Source organism: Rattus norvegicus, chromosome 1 (assembly GCF_036323735.1).
Source record: "Rattus norvegicus strain BN/NHsdMcwi chromosome 1, GRCr8, whole genome shotgun sequence".
NCBI lineage: Eukaryota > Metazoa > Chordata > Mammalia > Rodentia > Muridae > Rattus > Rattus norvegicus.
This window is the reverse complement of record NC_086019.1, coordinates 86,009,047-86,034,878: the sequence shown is the minus strand read 5'-3', so window position 1 is coordinate 86,034,878 and position 25,832 is coordinate 86,009,047. Positions and strand designations below refer to the sequence as shown.

Sequence of the window (25,832 nt, the reverse complement as noted above, 5' to 3'; positions counted from 1 at the left end):
AAACAAAAAACAGAAGTGCATAAACTTTTTTTTCACTGCTTGCTGTGCATATAAGTCCCTCAGAAATCGTTGGTTTTGATTATATGCCTCCAGATGTCCTTCTTTACCCTTAGGGCTGCACTACCCTGTGAGGGGTGCATTCTTAGGGTTTGGGGTTCCTTCTCTGCATAGAGAAGACTTTGGTGAACAAAACAAATGAGTTTGATGCTTCTAGGGATTGCATATCTCACTGGAGGACACAGAGGTAGTCAGATTATACAGGACATGGTGAAGCACACCCGTTATTCCAGCGCTCAGGAGGCTGCAGTGGGAAGAGGAAGAGTTGGAGCACAAGCAAAACAGAAAGTTCGTGTCTGAAATACGTGAATAAGCAATTAAATAAAACATTGAGCAACAACACCCGCTCTTTGAGGAAACACAGACAGGAATGGAGGGTGTGGAGGGATGCTGCTTTTAGAAGCAATGTCAGAGCCGATAGCTTCGGTGCAATAATACTTGAGTGGGGGAAAACAAATGAGCCGCACGGAGGAGCCTGAAGGGGAAGCATTGCCAGAAGAGGAAGCAGAAAACTCAAAAGCTGGCTGCAACTCATCCTGGTTTCTATATTTTTATGTATACTTTTCAGTGATTTTTCTTTTTTGCAACAAGTTTTCTTACGTTATGAATGGGGAAACTGAGGCTCACTTCCCCAGTGATTGGCACACCAAGGAGTACTGAGTAGTTCTCTTTGGAGTCTTTTCTCACACATTTAGTCAATAATTCAACACTTGAGGCTCAATAGAGGGCTTTAAGGGGACACAAAACCGACCAGTACAGAGCTGGCCCCAGGCTTAAGGCTGCTGGGGTTAGATCTGATTACTTATTAGTGAGTTATAGTGACAGTGGTCACATGACTGTTTTATTAATTTAATTAGGTTTTTGAGACGGTCTCAGTATGCAGTCCAGGATGGCCTTGAACTCACAGAGATCCACCTCCCTTTGCCTTCCAAGTGATGGAATTTGTTTTTTTTTTTGTTTTTTGTTTTTTGTTTTTTTGGAGCTGGGGACCGAACCCAGGGCCTTGCGCTCGCTAGGCAAGCGCTCTACCACTGAACTAAATCCCCAACCCCCAAGTGATGGAATTTAAGGCGCACACCACCTCGTCTAGTCACGGGACTGATTTAACCTCTTTTTTTTTTTTTTTTTCCCCTTTGGAGCTGAGGACCGAACCCAGGGCTTTGCGCTTGCTAGGCAAGCGCTCTACCACTGAGCTAAATCCCCAACACGGGACTGATTTAATAGTGTTCGAGTTCCCTTGCTGACCCGAAATTGACTTTCTAGCAATTCTGGATGTACAAGGCTGTGAAGAGGTCACAGCTAGGGACTGGCATTTACCTGTAACCCATTCTCTGGCCTCGAGAGGGCGTCGAATCACCCAAAACATTGCCTGAAGCAAGGTGCCCATGAGCGTTTTGGGCGATGGGCATTGGCCGGCCCGTTACTCCCCAGTAGGCTTAATTGTATTTAGAGGTGGTGGCGCCCTAGCGGTCTGCGCATGCGCAGTCTGGAGAGTTGTGGGCGTGTGCGCAGGCGCAGACCATTTAGAACCGGAAGTTGAGGCGTCCGCGCTATTTCGGAGGTAAGGGGCGGGGCGTGTGTGCGGGGTGTATGCGTGGCTTTGGTGTCCGCTGCAGGCACTATTGAGGCTGGTTTCGAGCGAGCCGGGGAGTTAAGAGAATCCTAATATAATGAAGGGACGTGCCAGAACCCAGGGAGCTCTGGTAGTGCGTGATTCTTAGAAGCGGGAGGACCAAGAGGCCCGGAACTTAACCGAGTGGCGGCACAGAGGGACCAAGGGTCTGGGAAAGGGAAAGAAAAGGGGACCAGGGTGATGGGGTGCCCCTAAGAGAGGCTCACAAGGGCTCCAGGAACAGATTGGCGAAAAGCCTGGATGGTGGTGAGACCCACAGTTATGGAAAGATGGAGTTTGAAACAGCCTTAAAAGTTGGAGGTGATGGGAGAGTTGTGCTGAAAAAGGAAGAAACACACCCTAAATTTGCATTCCTCGTACTGCATATTTAGCTTAGCAAAATAGAGTGGAGATAGTGTTTACTTAGTGTCGTGAGAACGTGAACAAATATGTATACATACGTGATTGAGACTACACAGACAAAAATACCCTGGTGGTAGCTGTAAAGAAAGAGACCACAAGTAGATAAAAGTATTGACTGGAGAATTGTAAACATAAATAGAGGACCAGGAGCTAGGTGGGAAATCTGAGAACTGGGCTGAAGCAGGAGGATTGTGATTTAAAGGCCAACTACATCGGATAACTCTTGTCTCCAGAAATAAATAAATCTGAGAAAAATAAAAGTTGAAGCAAAATGGCAAAGGCAGAGAAAGTCAAATGGAGGTGTGAGGAAGAGAGGAGAGAGAGAAGACAGAGAGAGAGAGAGAGACAGAGAGATAGACAGAGACAGACGTATTGGGAGGATAGCCCAGTAAACCATACTTGGACATAATGGTGCTTACCTGCAATCCCAGCACTTGGGTGCTGGAGAGTATATGGTGAGTTCAAGGTCATCCTTACCAGTGTGGAGAGTTCAAGGTCAGGCTGAACTACATGAGACCCCCCAACTCAAACCTAAATCAAGTGAAGGAATGCTTGAGGAACCGACTCCTTGGTAGCTGTGGCTGCTGATGTTGGCCTAGCAGGAGTAGGCATTTTGTTGTCTAAAAGGAGCTCTCTCCTTGCTGCCCCTGTCTGTTCCTGAGGATCACTGGCTCTATTTTCTACCAAGGTGTGGTCCTCATTCCCTTCTAGACTAGAGTTCTCTAAGCCCTGTCATCAGCAAGCTTCAGTCTTTACTCACAAGTGTTGTACTCTGCATGGTGTCTGCGGTGTCTGTAGGTATCGCCCCACCACTTCACAAGGTCTTCCTCACTGGACACTCAAAGGTAGCTCTAACACCATCAGGCATCAATGTTGTATATATACAAAACACATACAGAATAAGATACATCTTTAAAAAATAAGGAAAAATGAGGAACTTCCCTCTAGAAAATTGTGCACACAGCTATCTGTGCTTCATTATGAGTTTTCTTCAGCTGACAGACAAGATTCTGACTTTAAGCAGAATGGCTCAGTGGTGGAGCATGTGTGTATGATGTGCGAGGGGTAGGGAAGTAGAATTCATCCTCTTACATAGCCAAGAAGTGGAGGGTTGACTGGAACTAAGCCTTGAACACTAATGATATTGTCAGGCATCTCCCGTCCCCCTCACAGTGGCCATCCCTGTGTGTTCCCACTGTGCAGGGCTACAGGTACATATCTAGGAAAGATTCATACCCCAGAGCTACTCTGAATGGGTTCAGGTTTAACCCAGCTTGTCTAGTTAGAACAGATAAAAACAGAGGGCTTCTTTCTCCTGATGAAGGTGTAAACTCCAGAGTAGGGACCTACCTGGGTCTTGTGTCCATTCCTCAGACTAAAAAGGATAGCATGGCTGACTGGGCCTTTGTTTGCCTAAACTGTGAGAGCCGTGTATATGTGATGAGCTATTCTCTGAAGGAAGATGGAAACTTACCAGGCAAAAGATGGCATATGCCAGGCAGGCACAACCAATTTCTAGCACCATAGATATATTCCATTCAAGTTCCGGGGACTCCAGTGTTGTGAAACCCGATGGACCCCGGATGAAAAGTCTGTACCCTATTTTCGTTGTTTCTGCCTTCCTTTTTTTAAAAATTTTTTTAAAGATTTATTTTATTTTATGTATTTAAGTACAGTGTTACTGTCTTCAGACACACGAGAAGAAGACATCTGATCCCATTATAGATGGTTGTGAGAAGACATCTGATCCCATTACAGATGGTTGTGAGCCACCATGTGGTTGCTGGGATTTGAACTCAGGACCTCTGAAAGACCAGTCTGTGCTCTTAACCGCTGAGCCATCTCTCCAGCCCTCTGTCTTCCTTCTTACAAGATTCCCCTGTTGATTGTCCATGTGACCCGCATGTAATAGCGTTTGTGGCCTCCTCGTCCTGTGCTTGAAGAATAGCAGACTTTTAACTGAGGTTCTAAAAGTGAGTGGATATCTTCTCTTTCCTTCTCCAGACATTCAGGACCTGGAAGTCCAGAATGAACCCTTGTCCCTTCCAGAGATCACTGCAGGAGTCATGAAGTGCTTTGGGCGTCCCCACCTACCCACCAGACCCCTGGCTACCCTCCCTGCCATCCACAGTGCCCCTGTACAAGGAAAGGAGAGTTCACTCTTTGAAGAGAAAGCAGTTCTTGGGTGTGGGAGCTAGGTGAGACTACTTTAGTGACAGCACTTTGATAGGAACCATGCCTCCTCCCAGGACAAGGGAGGGGAGGGACCACCGAGACCGAGACCACCATCGAGCTCCCAGGAAGGAAGAGGCCCCGGAGAAATGGGACTGGAATTGTCCAGAGACTCGTTGCCTCTTGGAAGATGTATTCTTCCGCGATGAGGATTATATCCGCCGTGGTTCAGAGGAGTGTCAGAAGTTCTGGGCTTTCTTTGAACGCCTGCAGAAATACCAGCACCTCAAGACCTCCCAGAAGGAGAAGGACCCTGGTCAGCCCAAACATGGCATCGCTGCTTTAGCTGACCTACCTTGCACTTATGACCCACGCTACCGCATCAACCTCTCCATTCTCGGCCCGGACACTCGGGGTCGTCATGGGCCCGGCAAGGGGCTGCCCCCCGAAAGAGTGTCTGAATTTCGCCGTGCACTGCTTCACTACCTAGACTTCCAGCAGAAGCAAGCTTTTGGGCGGCTCGCCAAACTTCAGCGTGAACGTGCCGCGCTTCCCATCGCCCAGTACGGGAACCGCATCCTACAGACGCTGAAGGAACACCAGGTGGTGGTGGTGGCCGGGGACACGGGCTGTGGCAAGTCCACTCAGGTGCCCCAGTACTTACTAGCTGCCGGCTTCAGTCACGTGGCATGCACCCAGCCCCGGAGAATCGCCTGCATCTCACTGGCCAAGCGAGTTGGCTTCGAGAGCCTCAGTCAGTATGGCTCCCAGGTGGGCAGCACACCAGGTTCCCAGGTTTTCCACTGTGGAATGATTTGATAGTCCTTGTGGCAGTATGCGTAAAAGTTAACACTTAGGCGCTGAACCAGAGATGACTTTTACAGATGATAAGAGGCAACTAGCATCAACCAGTATAGCTAACAGCTAGGCAGATGAAACATCTGTAATGCTCAGCCATCTCACTTCCTAGCAGCCATTAGAATGTTCTGATTGAAGACAGGTTTTTGTTTGTGTGTGTGTGAGTGTGTGTGAGTGCTGGGATTGAACTAGGGTCTCATTCACAATAGACAGTTGCTCTGTCATGGGGCTGCATTCCAAGCCTGTTGCTGTCCTCTAAGCTCTAGAACGCTTGGATCTCATTTTGAGACAGAGTCTCACTGTGTAGACCAGGCTGGCCTTGAACTCACAGAGATCTGCCTGCCTCTGCCTCCCAAGTGCGGGGATTAAAGACACCTGGCAGCCTCTTGATTCTAATCCTGTCTCTACCGCTTAAATTTTCTGCTGATGTTGTGTTTATAATGCAGCTCCCTTCAGCCTTTCCTCCCATCTGCCTTCTCCTTGTTCTTCCTGTGGTGAGTGCACTTTGAGTCCTGTTTTGAGAATTTTTGCCTACTTTTGGGCTATTCTTGTTGGGCAGTGGTGGTGGTAGTGCACGCCTTTAATCCTAGCACTAGGGAGGCAGAGGCAGAGGCAGGCGGATATGAGTTTGAGGCCAACCTGGTTTACAGAGCTAGTTCTAGGACAGCCAAGGCTACACAGAGAAACCCTGTCTCAAAAAACAAAAACAACAACAACAACAATAACAAAACAAAACAAAAAAGAGAACTTCTGCTCTGCATTTAAAGCCAGAGTTCATCAAGAAGGTGTGTATGTGGGGGTATGAGTGTATGGTGTGTGTGTTTGTATGTGGGGCTATGAGTGTATGGTGTGTGTGTGTGTGTGTATGTGGGGCTATGAGTGTATGGTGTGTTTGTATGTGGAGCTATGAGTGTATGGTGTGTGTGTGTGTATGTGGGGCTATGAGTGTATGGTGTGTTTGTATGTGGGGCTATGAGTGTATGGTGTGTGTGTATGTGGGGCTATGCGTGTATGGGAATATGAGTACAGATGTGTGTGTATGAGGAATGGGTCTGTGTGAGGTGTGGTTATATGCATGTATATGTGGTGGACATGGGCGTGTGTATGGGGAAGATGTGGTAGAAGCGTGAGGTCAGGGTGAAGAAATATTTCTCAGTATTGTTTCATCTGTTACCTGTTAAGTGGTTGTGTTTCCTCATGTGGGGTCAAGATAGGGCAGTGGGGTGAGGGGTGAGGGTATGAGCTGTGTACTATAGCATCCGGGTAGTGTTTCCGGCGCGTAATAAAGACTCAAAGGAGAGGGAAAGCATAACCGTTAGGATTCCCGTCCATTGCTCTGATATCAGGAACTGCACCAGACATGGAGAGAGCATAACTACAAGTGATCATGCATCCAGGGGAGGAAATCCAGTTCCTAGGGGGCCTTGTGTGCCTAGCAGAACCGTGATTCCACACCAATCATGCAGGATTCCAGTCTGACCAGCAGCCATGGCTCTGCCTCAGACCTGCATGTAGGACAGGGAGAAGCTCTGGTGCCTGCGCTGTTTGTCATGGTCTCTCCTGACCTGACGCTTTCCTTCCTCCCACCCCAGGTTGGCTACCAGATCCGCTTTGAAAGCACTCGGTCAGCAGCCACCAAGATTGTGTTCCTGACGGTGGGGCTGCTCCTTCGCCAGATCCAGTGTGAGCCCAGGCTGCCCCAGTACCAGGTCCTGATTGTGGATGAGGTGCACGAGCGACACCTGCACAATGACTTCCTGTTGGGCGTCCTGCAGCGCCTGCTGCCCCAACGGCCTGACCTCAAGGTCATCCTCATGTCGGCCACCATCAACATCTCTCTCTTCTCCAGCTACTTCAGCCATGCTCCTGTGGTGCAGGTGCCTGGGAGGCTCTTCCCCATTACGGTGAGCACTGCTGTGGCCTCCTGAGACTCCGTCTCCTACTGTCTCTGTGGCCGACAGCCCCTCTTGTTAAAGCATCTGGTCCTTCGTCATTCCAGCCCATTAGGCTCTTCAGAGAGAAAGACCGCTCTGTTCTATGCAGTCTTCAGGGCTTTAGGCTTCTCCTCCTCACAGCTCTACCATCTTGTGGGGGAGGGCTCTCACAGGGATCCAGCTTGAGGTTTTGGGCTGGATGATTTGCCGTCATAGAACCTTTAATTGCATCTTTCTTTCTTTCTTTTTTTTTTTTAAGTGTTTTTTTTTTTTTTTTTTTTAAGATTTATTTTATTTATTATATATAAGTACACTGTAGCTGTCTTCAGATACACCAGAAGAGGGCATCAGATCTCTTTACAGATGGTTGTGAGCCACCATGTGGTTGCTGGGAATTGAACTCATGACCTCTGGAAGAGCAGTCGGGTGCTCTTAACTGCTGAGCCATCTCTCCAGCCCCTTAATTGCATCTTTCACTCTACATGTCAGATGTGTCCTCCTCCCCCGTCCCCATGTTGCCGTTGTGTAATGAGGCTCTGTCCTTGTTGCTATAGTCAAGCGCCCAGGCAGGACTTCAGTGTTCGGGTGGTCTACGGGTTTGCATGCCCATGTGGATGCTTCCTAAGAAGTACTGGGCGGGGCCCTCTCTGGCTCAGCTCTTCTTGCCCGGGGTACTGTTCCCTAAGAGCATATGTACTGTTAGTTAATGCATCTTTGTACTTTGTAATGCATCTGGATTTAAAAACCTCTAGCACTGCCAGCACCCAGAAGCCTTTGCATCACCTCACTGCTTTTTGTTTCCACTATCTCCTCTAAAAGTTACCCACCTTGAGTGTGCCACCTACCAACCAGCCCCCCCCAACCCCCATGAGCCCATAGCCCCTGCTGCTCCAGTGACAGCGTGCTGCTGCTACACTTTGCTCTCTCAGGTGGTGTACCAGCCGCAGGAGGCAGAGCAGTCAGCATCCAAGTCAGAGAAGCTGGACCCACGGCCTTTCCTGAGGGTGCTGGAGGCCATCGACAATAAGTATCCCCCCGAGGAGCGGGGAGACCTCCTCGTCTTCCTCAGTGGCATGGCAGAGATCAGCACGGTGCTGGATGCTGCCCAGGCTTATGCCACCCTCACCCAGCGCTGGGTGGTGCTGCCGCTGCACAGCGCCCTCTCTGTGGCCGACCAGGACAAGGTACTGAGTGCAGCCTGCAAAGCAGGGTGGGCCCGAGTCTCTAGGCCAAAGCAAGTGTAGCTACATTGGTTGTATCCCACAGTCCCAGGTCGTGGGCTTCTATGGGGTTAAGGTGGCTATCAAATGGCTAAGTAGCCTGTAAACCCAGGGTACATGGTCCTGGGGATCTCAGCCAGAAGTTGACAGGTTTTCTATGAAAGACCAGAGGGAGATGCTTTCAGGTTTGTAGGCCATAGGCACTCTCACTGAATTCCAGTGAAATTTCATTTACAGGGACATGTGGCAGACTGTATGTCATCACAGCTGTTGCTCTGGGCTATTATGCTTAGCCGTTTCTAAGCACCAAGTCGGGCGCCTTGGTGTCAATGTGAAGGAGTCAGGAGACAGTCAGGGGGACTGACAAGTGGGTGGGGCTTTGTCCTGAGCACACAGTGGGGCCACAGGAAAGTTCTGAGCAGGGAGGGGAGCATGTGGGGATGGGTTGGAGTGCATTCATGTTCCACTGGAACCAGAAGGCCATAGGACAGCTCTGCAGGTGGAGGGTAGAGACAGAGAGAGGGCCTGGACTAGGGAAGGAGCCAGGGCTTAGGGGCGGTAAACATCAAGGGATGTTTTAAGAAACGTTCATGGGCGAGGAACTGAGGGAGGAGGCCTGGGTTGGCTCAGGCAATGTGTAGACGGTGAGGCAGGTACCCAGGAGGGTGCGGAGGCTGCATTAGGCCATGGGCGAAGCATGCCTAGAACACCCAGGAGGCTATGAAACAAACAGGTCAGTGAGGGCTGAGTTAGCTCCTGACGTGACCTCCTCCCTTGCCCCAGGTGTTCGATGTGGCTCCAGCTGGCGTACGGAAGTGCATCCTGTCCACCAACATTGCAGAGACCTCAGTCACCATCGACGGCATCCGCTTTGTGGTGGATTCTGGTAAGGATGGCACTCAGTGCCCACACCTCCCACCAGGAGGACCCAGGAGAAACATAGGCGTAGATAGCCATGTGGCCATGGAGTCCTAGACCCCTGCAGGGATCTAGGTACTGAGCTGTGGAACCCAAGCAGCACCTCAGCATCCCCCAGACATTCCAAGGGCTTACATTTGCCCCAGGGCCTTCGCACTTACTGTTCTCCTGCTGAGCTCTGTTCTTTTATAGAGAGCCTTTCTCAGGGCCCACACAAGTGTTCACATCTGATAATCACCCCTGCTTCCACAGTCTGGCAGGGGCAGCATTGTACTTTAAATCCGTGGCTCTGTTTATTTTCTGTGTTCCCAACCGTAAGATTCACCGGTATGTTAGCCTAGCATAGCGCCGGAGCTGATCAGAGCGGGTCTGGTCATAGACACTTTTGTAGGATGGAAATGGTGACAACACTGTCCTCGGGTTGCAAGAAGGAGTGAACTGGTTCTTGCGGGCGTGTGGGCACCTGGTACAGTGCGAATGCCCAAGAGCCTTAGGACTTGGTGGCATGGCAGGTAAAACATCCCATAATATCATGTATCACGGAGACATTGTTTGGGTGCTGTTAGTTAGACTACGGCATGCTCTTCACGTTGAGGCAGTAGAGCGAGGCAAAGATAGTGGATGCTGTGCGGCTGTGTACTTGGTCCTGGGAGACCCGCGCCTTTGCTTGTGGCTGTCTTCCCAGCACCAGTGACCATGCCTGTGCCTGTGCATAGTGGCTGCTTACTTAATCAGGGCGTGTGGGTTGACTGCTCCATCCGAAGGAGCAAAGATCAGAAAGGAAAAAAAAAAAGGAAAAAAGGCCTCCCACCTAACAGACCTGGCCCCATCACTTCTGCAGAGATGTGCCTGGGTCATGGCTTCTGTCCCTGGGGACCTGGGACTTTGGACCTGTGGTACGAAGTGTGGGTGTATGATGGCAAGACAGTTCACTCAGGGCCAGGAAGCAAAAGGGGGTGGAGCCAGAGCAGGGTGAAGCCCTACTGTCCCCTTCACATCACAGTGACGGGAAGCCCTCCCACTGGTCCCACCTCTGAAAGGTTGGGGTGCAGCATATGCTGGACACACATTATCCGTTCTCTGGAAGTCAGCAGAATGTTGGGGGAGGCCTAGAATATTCTCTCAGGAGTTGTGGTGCAGAGTGGCACCACATATGGGGTTGAGCGGGTGTCCAGCAGGTCTTTGTGCTGCTGCGCATGCTCGGTGCCTTCCTCAGCACCCACTCCTACCCTCTCTCCACCCAGGGAAGGTGAAGGAGATGAGTTATGACCCACAGGCCAAACTGCAGCGGCTGCAGGAATTCTGGATCAGCCAGGCCAGCGCTGAGCAGCGCAAGGGCCGAGCGGGCCGCACGGGCCCCGGTGTCTGCTACCGCCTCTATGCCGAATCCGACTATGATGCCTTTGCTCCGTACCCAGTCCCGGAAATTCGTAGGGTGGCCCTGGATGCATTGGTGCTTCAGGTGAGGCCCACCTTGCTGCGGGAGAGCAGTGCAGAGGGGTTTTGACCCAGCCAGGGCTGTCCACACTCAGGTTGGAGAACTGTCCCTCAGATCCAAAGGCACAGTCAGGGATTTGGCTTCTGGAAGCAGAGCTTTTGACACCGGATTTCTTAAGATATTTAAACCATGACCTTTGTCTCACAGTGCAGCATTTGGTTTAAATTCCGTGACAGAGATCCTCATGGGATGGCCAACAGAGCTCTCTTGCTCTCACTCTGAGTAGATCTCTGTGTATACCTGGCTGGTCTAGAATTTGCTATATAGCCCAGGCTTGCCTTTTGGTGGGTGAGGGTGGTTTGAGGCAAGGTTTCTATATTCTGCAGCCCCGGCTGTTCTAGAACTCACAGAGATCTGCCTCCCTCTGCCTCCTGAATGCTGGGATTAAAGGAGTGCGGGAACCACACCCAGGCTCCTCTAGGCTGGCCTCTGACTCGAAGCTGTCCTCCTGCCTTTGTCTCCCGATTGCTGGGATGAGGCATGCATTGCTTCTCCTCACAAGACCTTTCATGGGAGAAGAATCCGGAGTGAGAAGAGCCAGGCGTGGAACCCTGACACAAGTCCCAGCAGTTCTCAGTTGGCTGCCCCGTCACCTTTCGGAAGGCCAGGACTTCGTGAGCCTCTGCCATCCAAGCACAGATGAGACTGGGTGGCGAGGATGGAGTTTAGTGTCAGGACTGAGGCTGAAGCTTAGCTGGAGCCTTTCGTGAGTACAGCGCTTAGCTCCCTCCTCAACACTGCAAACTCACTGCAAGCTCCAGAGTGAGCTGAGGTCAGGCTGTGCCGTGGAGAGTGGAAGAGTGGAGATTGGCAGTGTGGCTCAGGCATAGGACCCTGGGCTCACTGTCAAAGACTGGAAGAAAAAGAAGAGGACACAAGGGAGGCACTCACCCGTGTGTGCCAGCCCAGGTGTGTCTGGGACAGATCCTCTGACCTGCTGGCTAACTATCCATCTGCCAGTTAAAATGACAGCAGCCTACCAGGCGTCATGGTCCATGCCTGGGATCCCAGCACCCAGGAGGCTGAGTCAGGAGGATGTAGAGTTTGAGGCCAGTCTGAGCTATACAGAGAGCCTGTCACTAGATCTCAAAATCCAAGTGCAGAAGCTGTGGCTTGAGCAGTGTAAAAAATCTAAAGCAGTACACACACTTCGCTTTTGCCTTCTTTTTTAATCTTTTTCCCAACTTTTCAGTGTGCGTGTGCGTGTGCGTGTGTGGTGTGTGTGGTGTGTGTGTGTGTGTGTGTGTGTGTGTGTGTGTGCGCTGAGGCAGGATCTCACCTATAGCACAGGCTGGCCTTGAACTCAGAATTCTCCTGCCTTGGCCTCTTGAGTATTGGGATAAGATGCTTTACCCATGGGATGTCCTTTTCAGCAGCATCAGGGAACACAGGGAACAGGGAGGAAGGTGAGATGGCAGGTGCAAGGTGGACGGCCAGACCTCCAAGCCCCACCCAGGTGGTCCAGGCAGACTCTCTGGACTCTCTTGGCACCGGAGAGGTATTTGTTCTGGATGCTGAGATGAGCCTGGTGATAGGGGTGTCTCGGTACAATCTCCTAGAACTGGCTCAGCTCTTGGGCCCCTAGATGGATGGGGAGTCTTTAGTCTACAAGTAAGAAAGGCACAGACATGTGTCACAGGCTTGCTGCTGTCCCCCCAGAGGTGGCATGCCCGGCCGAGGAGCAATGTAAGGACTTTTGTGCTGAGGTGGACTGGTCCAGGTAATATAGCCTTGGTAGCCTGGCTTCCCCCACCCAGAGAGGGTGTCAAGGGCATTCCAGCTCCAGTGTGCCTCAGATTAGCCCAGTGCACTCACCCTGGAAACTCACCAGTAGCCAGTTGCTCTAATGGGTTGAGGAATTGCAATTCATCCAAGTAGACTTTTGAGGGAGACAGACCTCAACATCGCAGGCATTTTGGAGTCTGGTGATTCTGACGCCCTGTAGTCTGTGTACCACAGTGGCCCACATGCTCCCTGAGGATATTTGCCTGTCGTTTCAGATGAAGAGTATGAGTGTGGGGGACCCACGCACCTTCCCCTTCATCGAGCCCCCTCCAGCTGCCAGCGTGGAGACTGCTATCCTCTATCTTCAAGACCAGGGGGCCCTGGACAGCTCGGAGGCCCTCACCCCCATCGGGTCCCTGCTGGCTCAGCTGCCTGTAGACGTTGTGATTGGTAAGGATCCCGTCCAGCAGAGCTCACAGACCTGCATGTTCTTAGTGACCCGTAGGCCAGTCTGGACCTTCCCAGGACATTCCCAGACCAGGAAAGTGAGCGGTGTGCACAGGGGTCGCAGGGAGATGGATAGGACAGGTATAGGGAAGGCCAGGCCCCATCATCACCTCTTGGGAAGCTGACAGCTGTGGGGAGACTGGAGACGTGAAGATGAGGTGTGAGCAGTGTGGGCAGAAGGGGCAGTGCATTCCCACGTTAAGCCAGATGTATCGTGTGTAACTTTAGACTCAGCAAAGGGCGACAGGAGAATCCAAAGGGAGCTGGGAGAGCCTGTTTTTGACAATTCATTTTGCCTAAACAAACACACCCAACACATTTTCCAACGTGCAGTTGGTGTAAAACTATCGCAGTATTTGTGTTGTTTCTTCATGTAAGTCTCGGAAGTCCAGTGTGCGTTTTGTATTCCAGCACACGTTTGGATCAGCCTCATCTAAGCGCTCAGGGCTGCCATATTGGACCGGTGTGTCAGAAAGGCATGCCAGGCTGAGGGACTAGCCAGTGCAGAGGCCCTGTGGTGGGGCCCTCCAGTGTGATTGCGGAAGTCTGTATGGCTGGCAGAGGAAGAGGGCAGATGAGGTCAGGGGAGGAGGGCACCTTAGAAGGGTAAGTAAGGAAAGATAAGCTGACTTCTGTTTCCAGGTCTTGCTTCTGGAGGTCACCTTCTGAGGCGGCCTTCATACTTGTGTGGTCTTTGTGACTTCCACCAGCGTGTATCTCGGCCAGGTCAGAAGGTGCAGGAAGCGATGGTGCAGCCCATCCACCTCCTCTTCAGATACTTGTCTGAGCAGGTGACCGTGCGGACAGAGGGTTGTGTCACTGGCTTTGATGAGTACACGAACCTCGTATTAGATGATGCAGAAGAAATTCATTCTAGAACAGTCAAGGAAACAACTGGGTCGGATCACACTAAAAGGAGATAATACTACTCCGCTCCAAAGTGTTTCCAGCTAGCGATGGTCAGGCGCGGGAGAAGCCGAGAAGGCAGTGACACATTTTTAAAGGTGTTATCTGCTGGGAGCTTCATCTGTTCATCTTGTTTTAGTGGCCCATTATCACTAGGTGACAATAAATGCTGTGAGACTGAAAAAGTAGAAAAGAGAGAAGAGAAACAGGAAACAGACGCTCAGGCAGGTCAGTGTGCAGAGCCGGCGTGTGCCCGTGCTGGCATGTCCTCATGTGTGCTCGAGAACGGAGTACGTCCGCTCTGCAGCTCCCTTCTCTCCATCCCCCTCCCAGCCATCCCTGCCTAGTAGTCTAAAGCATCCATTGTATGTATGCAGTCAAGAAGCCAGAAACACAGAAAGCCCCAACATTGCGATACCGGGGTCCCCTAGCCTTTGTACGTATCATTCCACCAGACCAAAGCTTCTCAACCTTCCTAGCACTGCAGCCCTTTAATACAGCTCCTCATGCTGACATGGATACAGTCCCCCAAAATGACATCATGTTCACTGCTGCTTCAGGGCTGTAATTTTACTACTGTTACGAATCATAATGTAAATATTTTACATGTAGGATATCTGATTCGCAACCCCTGCGAAAGGGTTGTTCAGCCCCCAGTGGGGTCGTGTCTCACAGGTTGAGAGCTGCTGAACTAGAGGCCCCTGGCGGGTGTGACACAGTAAGCTGCTCCTTCTAGCAGCTTTGGTGTGCACACAATGGTGTTAGCCCCTAGCCTCATCATTAGTGGCCATGAGCCAGGAGTATGAGAAGCCAGTGGGACAGAGAAGAGCCAACCCCACTCTCAAGGAGCTCGCACATGCACAGGGGGAGGGCAGGTCTACTCCTGGGGGACACAGCACATCGCCCGTGAGGGCACCAGGCAGCAATGGGGCTAAACTGGCACCCGAGCAGAGGCCTGATGGCAGGCAGGGACAGTGCTGCCGCTGGCTTGGGGTCAGTGAGAGCTTTGGGTGAAAGACTGGAGTGTTTAAGGAGAACTCTGCTCTGTGTGTGTGTGTGTGTAGGGGGTGAGCAGAAGAAGAGATCAGTCTGGTGAGTCAGGAGATGGACCAGGTCTGGGGCCCAGTAAAGCCTATGTCATCTCTAACTCTGCACTGTTGAAGTTCAGTGTCCTGGAGCGGATGGGGTGAGCCTGTCTACCCATTACCAAGAAGGGGCATTTGCCCCGAGGGAGTGGCCTACCAACTCCGTCCTGCCCATGACACTCTCGGGGGCCTTAGGCCAGTTATCAACTCCATTGCAGGTGCTAACACTGGGAGCGGGCACGCCTGAGGGAAAGGTGAAGGTGCCTGACTGAACAAGATCTGATAGGCCTTTGACCAGCCGGACCCCAGAGGAAGGTCAGCAGGTGACCTTTCCACAGCTCAGACACACCCACTTCTCTGTACAGCCTTGTCCCTGGCGGCTCTGCCCTGCTGGTCCTGGGTTGTCGTCGGATGTGTCAAGCTGTGTCTTCCTCTTGCTCATTCTGAGTCACTCTTGTACCTCAGTTCTCCTGACCCACAGTGTTCTGCTTCCACCACAGCCCACATTTTATGCTCCTCAGCAGGGCCACCCACGCACCACTGCCCAACTCTGTGGCCGAGGTGACCTCTCACGTCCCCGGCAGAGCAGCCTGAAGAGGCTGGGTGCCGTGGTCTCTGGGCCCCTCAGTGGCTAAGCAGATGGCTGGTTTTGCCTGTTTAGAGGGAGCTCAGGCTAAAGTGAAGGACAGAGCAGAGCTGAGGGATGAAGAGCATTCCTGGGGGCTCTTGCTGTGCTGTGCCAGGGGAGCGCCAGGCTCTCACCCCGTTTCCTCTGCTCCTGGTGAGGACGCGGCCTCTGATCCTCAGGATAGACAGGAAGCAAACTCAGCTAGGGAGCTGCACGTGCTCCAGGGCGTGGAGCAGGCACCGTCAGGGGAGCCGTAGAGCTTGTTGGCATCACGCTCCACGACATGAGGGGTGGGCACGAGTCTGTGACCCACTTGTCTCCCGGGGAAGCGAGCACGTGCAGTGGCAGAGCAGAGGGCACTCGGCACAGATGACCCCCGATAGACTGGCTCTGAGTGTCTCGCAGTGAGACACAGATGGTCTCGGGACAGTCCTGGGAAGCCCACTGCTGTGTCTCACAGACACAGAACAGGAGAGTGATAGGGACAGGGCGGATCTTGGCGTGCTGGGGCCTCATGCAGCCTCACTGCAGCCTTGCTTCAGTGCCTTTCACACTGGGGGGCAGGGCAGTGAGGATGCATAGGCATGTGACAGGAGCAGGCAGATACGGCCTGAGCTCCCAGGAAGTCCACACGGGTCTCGGACATGGGTTTCCACGGTGCGGTTTCTAAACAGCCTATCCATGACCCGCGACCTTCCCTGTCCTGCTTCACCTTCCTTTCAGCTACCCTCCACCCCCATTTTTCTACTCTTGCCTCCTTCTTCCTCCTCCTCTTCTTCTTTTTCCTCCTCAGCACAGTCAGCACGGGGACAGACCAGGGCAGGCTGTGTGCAGGTCTCACTAGGGGAGGAGAGCTGTGGCCACGGGGAGCCAAGGAAATCAAGCCAGGAAGGGCTGGTGGAAGTCCGGTAGCTCAAAGCACTAAAAAGGGCCCTGTGAGCTGAAGGATGTAGGGACTTCGGCAGTGCCCTCTAGTGGACAGATGGGGAAACGGAGGCTCTTTCCCAAGGCTCTGTGACCACAAATCTCAGCTCTTGGGTTTGCACCGGCCCATTTGGTTCCCAAGGCTCTCTGTAAGCAATGGAGAAGGAGGTGAGATCAGGGCCTCTGAATCCCCCAGAGCAGAGAGCTGAGTTTCCCGAGGCTTAGCTCTGCCCCTGCTGCCCACAGGGAAGATGATGATCCTGGGCTCCATGTTCAGCCTGGCAGAGCCTGTGCTCACCATTGCTGCTGCTCTCAGCGTCCAGTCACCATTCACCCGCAGTGCCCAGAGCAACCTGGACTGTGCCACTGCCCGGAGGCCGCTGGAAAGCGACCAGGGTGACCCCTTCACGCTCTTCAATGTCTTCAATGCCTGGGTGCAGGTGAGGCCGGGCTGGGTGCCTCTTTCGTTCAACCTAACTGGGGGACCTTACAGCTGCCCCGCTTCATGTTTCTGAGCTCTGAATCGACCCAAAGAATCCCTGTCCCTGCCATTCATGCTCTGGGGCCAGGGGTGGGGGTGAGGGTGTGGCAGCCAGCGTCCAGCTCAGGATCCACAGGGAGCCCAACAGAACCCAGTGCTGTCTAGAGAAAAGCCAACCTTCTTGGGGGACACTGTGTACCCAGTCCACCACTCCTGAGCCCTCATCAGTGGCAGTTCAGGGTGAGGACCCAAGACACCCAACCCAGCGTGCTATCAAGATGCTCCTGTCGGGGTACAGAACTGGGGCTGAGTCCTGGAAAGAGGCTAGGAGGGTCCCTTAGGGCGGCCCCCAGCCCACCCCTCCTTCAGAGCCTCCCCCACTGGGGCTTGCTCCTAGAGCGAGCCAGGTTCAATCACTCAGGTGTCTGCCCCTCAACCAGGTGAAGTCTGAGCGGAGCGGAAACTCTCGCAAGTGGTGCCGCCGCCGGGGTGTGGAGGAGCACCGGTTGTATGAGATGGCCAACCTACGGCGACAGTTCAAGGTGGGGACCAGACCCTTCCGGGTGACCAGGGCCTCACCACATCACTGTCCCATAAGGGGAGCAGGACTGGGACAGCGCGTGGACCTTGAGGAGGGTTCCTGGGAAAGGCACATGGGTCATTGGCTGTATGGTGTCCTGAGGGAGAAGCCCACCTTGGCCCCAGGGTATTGACCTGCCACTCAGGCTGAGTGCTGGGGTGGGGGTGGGGGAACATTCAGGGTGACAGGACAGCCACTGTGTCTGCAGTCCAACATCAAGTGGCATTTCCTGGCTCTGCCATGTTCTCTCTGTGGTTCCCCCGAGGCCCTACCCTCCACTGTAACCCTTGGGCCTTAGCTTCCCCTGGAAGATGAGTCATGTCACTCTTCAGTCTCAATGACAAGTACACATAGCTCCAGATGCCACCTTTTGTTCATGTGGCAGGCTGTGTGGGCAGTGTGTCACTGTGGTCACCGGAGGTGACTGAGGACAGATGGGCTCTCCATTGTTGTGTGGCTTCTGTTCTGTGCATCTCTCCCTCACTACCAGAAGCTCAGGGACATCAGAGTTTGCAGTGGTCTGTAGCATGGAGGCAATAGGAGTCCCTGGGGTAGTCTAAGGCTCCACAGCAGGTGGGCCACTTGGGGCTCCAAAACCTTTCTAGTGTCTCAGTGTTGGGCTCAGTCATTCCCCGCCCTTGTCTGCAGCTTCTAGAGCTTTGGTTCTACCCTTGTTAGTCTTGAACCCAGGGCCTCGTTGATGCTAGGTAAGTGCTTTATCACTGAGCAGAAACTCCCAGACCCTCTTTTCTTTATAGGGTCTTATTATTTATTTTATTTATATGGGCACACCGTCGCTGTCTTCAGACACACCAGAAGAGGGCATCGGACCCCTTTACAGATGGTTGTGAGCCACCATGTGGTTGCTGGGATTTGAACTCAGGACCTCTGGAAGAGCAGTCAGTACCCTTAACCACTGAGCCATCTCTCCAGCTGTAGGGTCTTATGTAGGCCAGCCTAGCCCCAAACCCATGATTTTCCTGCCTCAGCCTCTTCAGTGCTGGAATAACAGGTATGCATAGCCAGATCTGGTTTGAGATTTGGCATTCCTGACAGGTTCCCAGGCACAGCCCAGCTTTGAGAGGAATCTTCTCAGGCCAGAGAACCTGTGCCCCATGCTAGTCCTCAAGTGAGCCTGCAGGCAGCTCTGGGAACAGCTGCCATGACCTTCCTGTGAGCCATCTGTGCCTGACCAGATATTCCAGGGCTAACGAGTAAGAGCTGTTCCCAGGGCACAGAACTCAAGGCTGGGGCGAAGGACTGGATGGAGCCCCGGCCTTGGGAGGTGTGGGGATACCCTCACTGTACACTGAGGAGAACATACCAGGCAGTTATCACACACCAGCCTCTAGCCTGTGTCAGCCCAGAGTCCACTAACTGCCCGCTCACCTGTGCCCTTCTTGTTTACAGGAGCTGTTGGAGGATCATGGGCTGCTGAGGGGGGCCCAGGTAGTAGCCCCAAGGGACAGCTACAGTCGGCTGCAGCAGCGGCGAGAGCGCCAGACCCTGCATCAGCTGAAGAGGCAGCATGAGGAGGGTGGGGGACGCAGGCGCAAGGTACTGAGGCTGCAGGAAGACGGCTGCTCCAGCGACGAGGACCATGAGGGCTCTGCCTCCCAGCGGGCTGACAGCGTTGACATCCAGGTGGGACAGCCAGGTCCTGGTCGGGGGCATGAAGGGGCATGGAACACAGGAGACACAGACACCCCCAAGGGATTGAAGAGCCTCGCCCTCTGCCTGAATGATGTCTGCAGCCCCTCCCGACCTGCGCATCTTAACATAGCACCTTGAAGAGCAGGGGTGGGCATCACTCAGAGCCACCACCTACCCTTGCCTTTACAGGATGTGAAATTCAAGCTTCGCCACAACCTGGAGCAACTCCAGGCAGCTGCCAGCTCAGCCCAGGACCTGACCCGAGACCAGCTGGCCCTGCTCAAGCTGGTGCTTGGGCGGGGCCTGTACCCACAGCTGGCTGTGCCCGATGCATTCAACAGTGGCCGCAAGGACTCGGACCAGGTAGGGTTCCTACTCTCTTAATGTGTTTCCTGAGTACCCACTGTGTTCCGGGAATTTAGTGTGACAGAGAGACCCTTGGCTTTGTCCTTTGGCCACTCTGTACACTAGCCAGAGGGGACAGGGCTGGAGGAGGACAAGGCAGAGGGTCAGACCTGGCTTGGGCAGGAGTCCAGAGAACTTACTTTGTGGATGAGGAGGCACCTGAGTACAGTCATGGAGAAGGAACTTGTCCCAGGGGAGGAGAAAGGGGAACCTGGTATTTATTTCTGTGGGGCCTCTGTTCCAGCACTTGCCTTTGGCCTCTACAGATTTTCCACACGCAGGCCAAGCAGGGCACCGTGCTGCACCCCACCTGTGTCTTTGCCAACAGCCCTGAGGTACTGCACACACAGGGGCCGGAGGCCTCAGGCCGAGAAGGGAGCCAAGGTACAGTGAGCCTGGCGGCACGTGAGGGATGGCGGCACCTCCAGCTCAGGCCCCTCACTCGGGCACTCCCTGGGCTGGGTGCCTTCTCATCTCCTGTTTGTGCTGTGTTGTGGGAGGGAAGCTCCAGGGGAAGCCAGCGGGCTGAGGACAGTACACTGTGCTGAACGTCCCCAGCCACTGCGGCCCTGCAGCTTGCACTATGCTGGTCAGGCTGAGAGCGAGCCTCAGCTTGGTCCTGAGGAGGGAGGTGTCGTGTGTCCCCCCACCCCAGGCTTTCGTGCAGACATGCAGCAACAGGCAGAGCCTTGGGCTCCTGCAGACCAACAGTGAGAGCCAGCTCAGCTTCCTTGGCTGTGGAGAAGGGGAGATGGTCACAGAAAAAGACATCAAGGCTTCAGATTGGCAGGGTGGAGGGAAGAATGAACATCGTTAGGCACTGTCACTGTGACCCTAGCGTTTCCTTCCACCCTACCTCCTCCCTCTTCGTGGTCATTCTTTGTGGTACTGTGTTAAATCCACAAACTCAAGTGAGCAAGACAAGTGCCCTACCTGGCTACATCCTCAGCCTCTCCTTTTCTCCACTTTGAGAATCCCCAGCCATACGAGGTAGCGATGAGCCGTGAGTGCCCTCGAGCAGCCTCGACAGCGGTCACTGTCCCCAGCCTTGTTGTGTCTGTCCCCTTACTCGCTACCTGGAGGGTCGGGGTCATTTTTCCCTTCTCGGTGTTTGCTGGAGCATTGTGTTTTCAGAAGTAACACTTCTACACGTATGTACTCTGTGCGTGTTGGAGGGTGCACATGTCACCGCGCATATGTCACCACTGCATGCGTTGCAGGCAGAGGTCAGCCTGAGGGAGTCAGCGCTCCTTCTACCGTGTGGGTCCCGGGGAATTGAACTCAAGTTGTCAGACTTGGCAGCAAGCGCCTTTACCAACTGAGCCATGTCACCAGCCCTTGCTGGAGCATTTTAAAGCACACGGCAGACTTCATGTCATTTAATAATAACAAGGGCTGTATGTGTCAGGATAGCGCCCACGACCCACCCCATCAAGGTGGAGAGCCGTTCCTTAGTGTCAGCCACTACAGGCTGCGACAGTGTTTGTAATAACCCAAAGTTGTCTACCGCCAAGGGCGTGTGGTCTGCGTGCTGTGTGACCATGGGCCCTGAGTGCTGGACGGGTGGCCATGGGTGAGGGGGAGTCAGAGGGGCCTGAGATGCCTCTTTTGCTTTTCAGACGGCAAGGACCAAATGAGCTGCAAGCACCAGCTGCTGGCCTTCGTCTCCCTGCTGGAGACCAACAAGCCATACCTGGTGAACTGCGTCCGCATCCCCGCCCTCCAGGTAGGCCTCTGCCTTGACTGGGATTGGACAGTTGCCTGGAGGAGCCGCCCTCTGCCCCCACTGGCTTCTGGCATGGTCTGCAGCAGCTTTGGGTGGTTCTCCTTTGTGGTTCTATGCTCAGTTACTTGCTGAGTGTCTGCTGTCACCAAGCACTGTCCCCAGCACCCAGAGGCATACCGAGGAGTCACATCCTCTCCTGCCCCTCTGGGCTCACAGTTGGGGGAAAGCTTATGTCATGTCTTCAAGGGAAACCGGAAGCACACGTGAACATCTATCATCCCAGTAGGTGGTTCATGAGTTCGAAGCCAGCCTGGGCTATTTGAAATTGTGTTAAAAAAAAATGACCAGGAAAATTAGGGCAAGTGGGGGCACTGAGTGGTACGACACGAGCTGATGGGATGTGCTGACTGGCTGCAGTCCTGAAGGCATCAGGAATATCCTTAGCTGAGGGCCAGCATGTGCCAAGGCCCCAAGGCAGGGGTGCGCTGCTGCGTATGGCTGGAGACTGGGACCAGCTTTGATGTGGTGGTTGTGGGAAGCCGAGCCTTGGCCAGGAAGAGGCTAAGGAAAGTGCCAGGCCTACCCACAGTTACCTCCATGGGCTAGGTGTTCTGCTCTACCAACAGGAAGCTGAGGTCGAGTCACCTCCTGGGCCACACAGGGAGAGGTAGACCACAGCTCCAGAGTCACGTGCTGCCCCAACGGATCCTCCCATCAGTCAGATGTCTGTGCTATTCAGACCCCTCTGGCTTTGTTCCCGGGGACGGGCAAGCACCTGCGTAGGGGCCTCAGACCTCCACTGAGGCCTTTCCCCTGTGCCAGCCACCATGTCTGTGAGGCTGGGGATCTGTGTCAGCCTGATGGGGCTCACGTGCAGTGGGAAGCAGTACATCCAGGGCTCCCGCTTACTACAGAGGAAGGGACAGTGTGGGACAGCGGTGAGGTGGTGGGAAGGAGACGTGCGCATTTGGGGTGATGCTGGATCCTCCTCCCCCACTTCTCGTTCCTCCTTGCTAGTGATGAGGAATCTCAAATGGACACCACCAGTCTCCAGCCATCACCCATAGCCAGCCCTACTCTTCTTGTGGGATTGGCTCTGCCATGGTGTCCGGACCCCATGTGCCTCTCTACCTGGGGGTCTTTCCCGCCTCTATCTTCCTGCCTCAGCCTCCAAGGACTGGGATTAAAACATGCATCACCAGTTAACTACTTCCTTTGGTCATGCTCCCTTTTTGTGACCCCCTAAGGTGCCTTGACTCAGGTTTGTAGGGCATTCCACTCTTTAATTTTGTCCTCGTCTCTCTAATGTTGGCTGGTGGCAGGACTGGCTTTGTGCTGACCACTGTGTCTCCAGCACGTCCCCGGAGCATGGCAGAGGAGGCCTGCAGCATTGTGGGGCGGGTATATTGAGTAGACAGATGGAGGATGTGTGGACAGGAGAACAGGGAGGTGGGAGGATAGGCAGGCAGGGGGACAGGTGGGGTGGGCATGAAGCTGGATGGACGGGGAAGGGAAGGACAGATGAGGGTAGATGGGTGGACAGCTGGGTGGATGGGAAGGTGAAAGACAGATGGAGACAGACAGTAGGTTACGTGGGTGGACGGGTGAATGGGTAGATAGATGGACGGGTGGATGGGTAGATAGATGGACGGGTGGATGGGTAGATAGATGGGATAGATTAGTGGGAGAGGGACATGGGTATAGTAATGACAATAGTAGGTGGGCGGATGAGATGAACAGGTGAACGCATAGATGGATGGGTGGATGAGGGGTAGGTAGGGACACAGCCAGGTGGCTTCCGAGGTGGCATCCTGAGCTGCACAGCTCTTCTTTTGCAGTCCCTCCTGCTGTTCAGCCGCTCCATCGACACCAATGGCGACTGCTCCCGCCTGGTGGCTGACGGTTGGCTGGAGCTGCAGCTCGCAGATAGTGAGAGTGCTGTCCGGCTCCTGGCAACCTCCCTACGGCTCCGTGCCCACTGGGAGAGTGCCCTGGACCGGCAGCTGGCCCAGCAGGCCCAGCGACGGAAGCTGGAGCAGGAGGAAGACCCGGAGTCTCCAGCAGTCAGCCCCCAGGAGGTGGCTGCTCTCAGCAGGGAGTTGCTGCAGTTCATGGCGGCCAAGGTACTGTGTGGCCAGAAGGGGCCGTCACTTAGTGGGGGCTCGTTTAAGGGCTTTTTGATTCAGAGAGGTTCAGTGGTACCTGGGGTCACATGGCTGACAAGGGGAAGCACTGGTGTTTGCCCCAGAGGCCATGCTGCTAGACACCACTGTGTGCCACTCACTGACTTCTGCATGCATGGTGTGAGCTAAGGATGTGTGGAGTGTGAGGGTCCAAGGGTCTCCTGTGAGGACGGCGAGGAAGATGTGGGCAGAGTGGGCTGAAACTACTCTCATGGGTGGGAACAGCTTCTGATTCTGAGCCATGGGAGTCCAGGGAGAGGGGTGAATGCAGGTTGACTTCAGTGAGGAGGAGAGGGCAGACCTAAGTAGGTGGAGAAAGGAGACCAGACCTGAGGCATCTTGCAGGAAGGGCAAAGCGGCTAAGGGCTGGCTGTGGTCTCATCAGCTAGAGGCAGAGAGGGTGAGCCTGGGGACGGTGGCTGGAGGAGCCACCGGGTCCACAAAGGTCTGAGAGCAAGTGGGGAGTGGCTTAGGCAGAGTCCAAGGGAGGGCTTTAGGCAGAGCTGGCTCCTGGGGGTGCCCACCGCATCTCTGTCTCACTCTCCCTTTCTGCAGGTTCCCTACCGCCTCCGAAGGCTCACTGGTCTAGAAGCCCAGAACCTCTATGTGGGACCTCAGACCATCACGACCGCCCCTAGTCTCCCCGGTCTCTTTGGAAATTCTATCTTGTCCCCACACCCCACCAAGGGGGGCTACGCTGTCTCTGATTATCTCACCTACAACTGCCTCACGGTGAGCGAGGTCACTTGCTGCTTTGGCATGGGTGGTTGGAAGCTCCAGGCCCAGCTGGCAGCCACAGCCACACTTAATGCCCTGAGGGGCTGGGAGGGTCCAGCCACTGAGGCAGGAGTCCCAACAGCTTTCCTCTGTTGTAGAGTGACACTGACCTGTACAGTGACTGTCTGCGCTCCTTCTGGACTTGCCCACACTGTGGCCTGCACATGCCCTTTACACCTCTGGAGCGCATTGCTCATGAGAACACCTGCCCTGAGGCGCCGAGTGATGGTCCAGGCAAGTCTGTGTGTGTGTGTGTGTGTGTGTGTGTGTGTGTGTATGAGTGTGAGTCTTATGTACGTGTGTGTCTCTATGTATGTGTGAGTCTGTGAGCGTGTGTCTGTGTGTGTGTGAGTCTGGTGTATGTGCGTCTTTGTTTGTATGCGTGTGTCTGTATATGTGTCTCTGTGTGAGTGTGTGTGAGTATATGTATGTGTGTGTCTGTATATGTGTGTGTCAGTCTGTATATGTGTCTGTGTGTTTCTGTGTGTGTGTGTATGTGAGTCTGTGTATGTGTATGTCTCTGTGTATGTGTGTCTTTGTGTGTATGTATGTGTGTGTCTATATGTATCTGTGTGTGTGTGTCTGTTTATGTGTGTGTGTCTGTATATGTGTCTCTGTGTGAGTGTGTGTGAGTATATGTATGTGTGTGTCTGTATATGTGTGTGTCAGTCTGTATATGTGTCTGTGTGTTTCTGTGTGTGTGTATGTGAATCTGTGTATGTGTGTCTTTATGTGTATGTATGTATGTGTCTGTTTGTGTGTGTGTGTTTGTATGTGTGTGTTTGTGTCTCTGTGTTTGTGTCTTTGTGTTTTTATGTGTAGGTGTCTGTGTGTATGTCTGTGTATGTTTTGTGTGTCTGCATATGTATGTGTCTGTGCTTCTGTATGTGTTTGTGTGTGTCTGTATGTGTGTGTTGTATGCCAAGAGTGATATCTTTAACCACTGTCCATCACACACTGCTTCCTGGGTCTGACTTGCTGGATTCTGGGGACCAGCAGCCACCCGGGCCCTGGCTGGGACCACACACAATCCTTGAAGCCCAGTTGGTCAGGGAAGGAGGACCTCGCAGGCCAGTTCTTGTCCTGTTTTCTCTTCAGTGGGGATCACATTTTCCTTGTCCACAGCCACTTCTGTCTTAGTGTGCTGTCTCATCTGCTATAGTGCCACAGTGCCACTCCACAGTGGAGACTGTGGCTGTGGGCCCCCAGTGCTGGGGCCAACCTGGCTTACGGGCACAGGGTCGGATGGGAACCAGAGCCATCCCTTTCCTCTCCAGGGTCTGAGGAGGCTGCTCCTGTACCAACGCAGAAGACATCAGCCCTGCAGAGGCCCTACCACTGTCAGGTGTGCGGGCAGGACTTCCTCTTCACTCCCACGGAGGTGCTGAGACATCGAAGGCAGCATGTGTGAGCCGGCACCTCATGGCCAGAGCTCCCCTGAGCACCCCAAGTGGGGGTCAGACATGTGTCCAGGCAAATAAAGTCAGACTTTGCTTCAGAACCTGTGCCTCCCTCAGTGGGAAGAAACACAGCCTGTCTTCATCAGGGCAAGCTTTTTTT

At 53.5% G+C, this 25,832-nt stretch overlaps 1 protein-coding gene across 7 annotated transcripts; it reads left to right on the top strand.

Moving 5' to 3' along the window:
• Positions 1 to 401: 401 nt before the first annotated feature.
• Dhx34 (DExH-box helicase 34) lies at positions 402 to 25,832 on the top strand. 7 transcript variants are annotated; one of them, XM_039090848.2, is made up of 17 exons: positions 599 to 1,618; positions 4,097 to 5,035; positions 6,715 to 7,026; positions 7,986 to 8,240; positions 9,060 to 9,162; positions 10,439 to 10,656; positions 12,693 to 12,867; positions 16,714 to 16,907; positions 17,389 to 17,490; positions 18,939 to 19,172; positions 19,371 to 19,544; positions 19,853 to 19,970; positions 21,206 to 21,312; positions 23,151 to 23,435; positions 24,051 to 24,227; positions 24,371 to 24,506; positions 25,550 to 25,770. In XM_039090848.2, exons 2-17 carry the CDS (start codon positions 4,328 to 4,330, stop codon positions 25,681 to 25,683), a joined length of 3,432 nt encoding a protein of 1,143 aa, XP_038946776.1. In that variant the 5' UTR covers positions 599 to 1,618; positions 4,097 to 4,327; the 3' UTR covers positions 25,684 to 25,770. The 7 variants fall into 7 exon arrangements, with proteins under 7 accessions (XP_038946806.1, XP_038946776.1, NP_001258381.1 ...); NM_001271452.1 differs by having other exon boundaries at positions 1,586 to 1,618; positions 4,105 to 5,035; positions 25,550 to 25,832; XM_039090858.2 differs by having other exon boundaries at positions 1,601 to 2,547.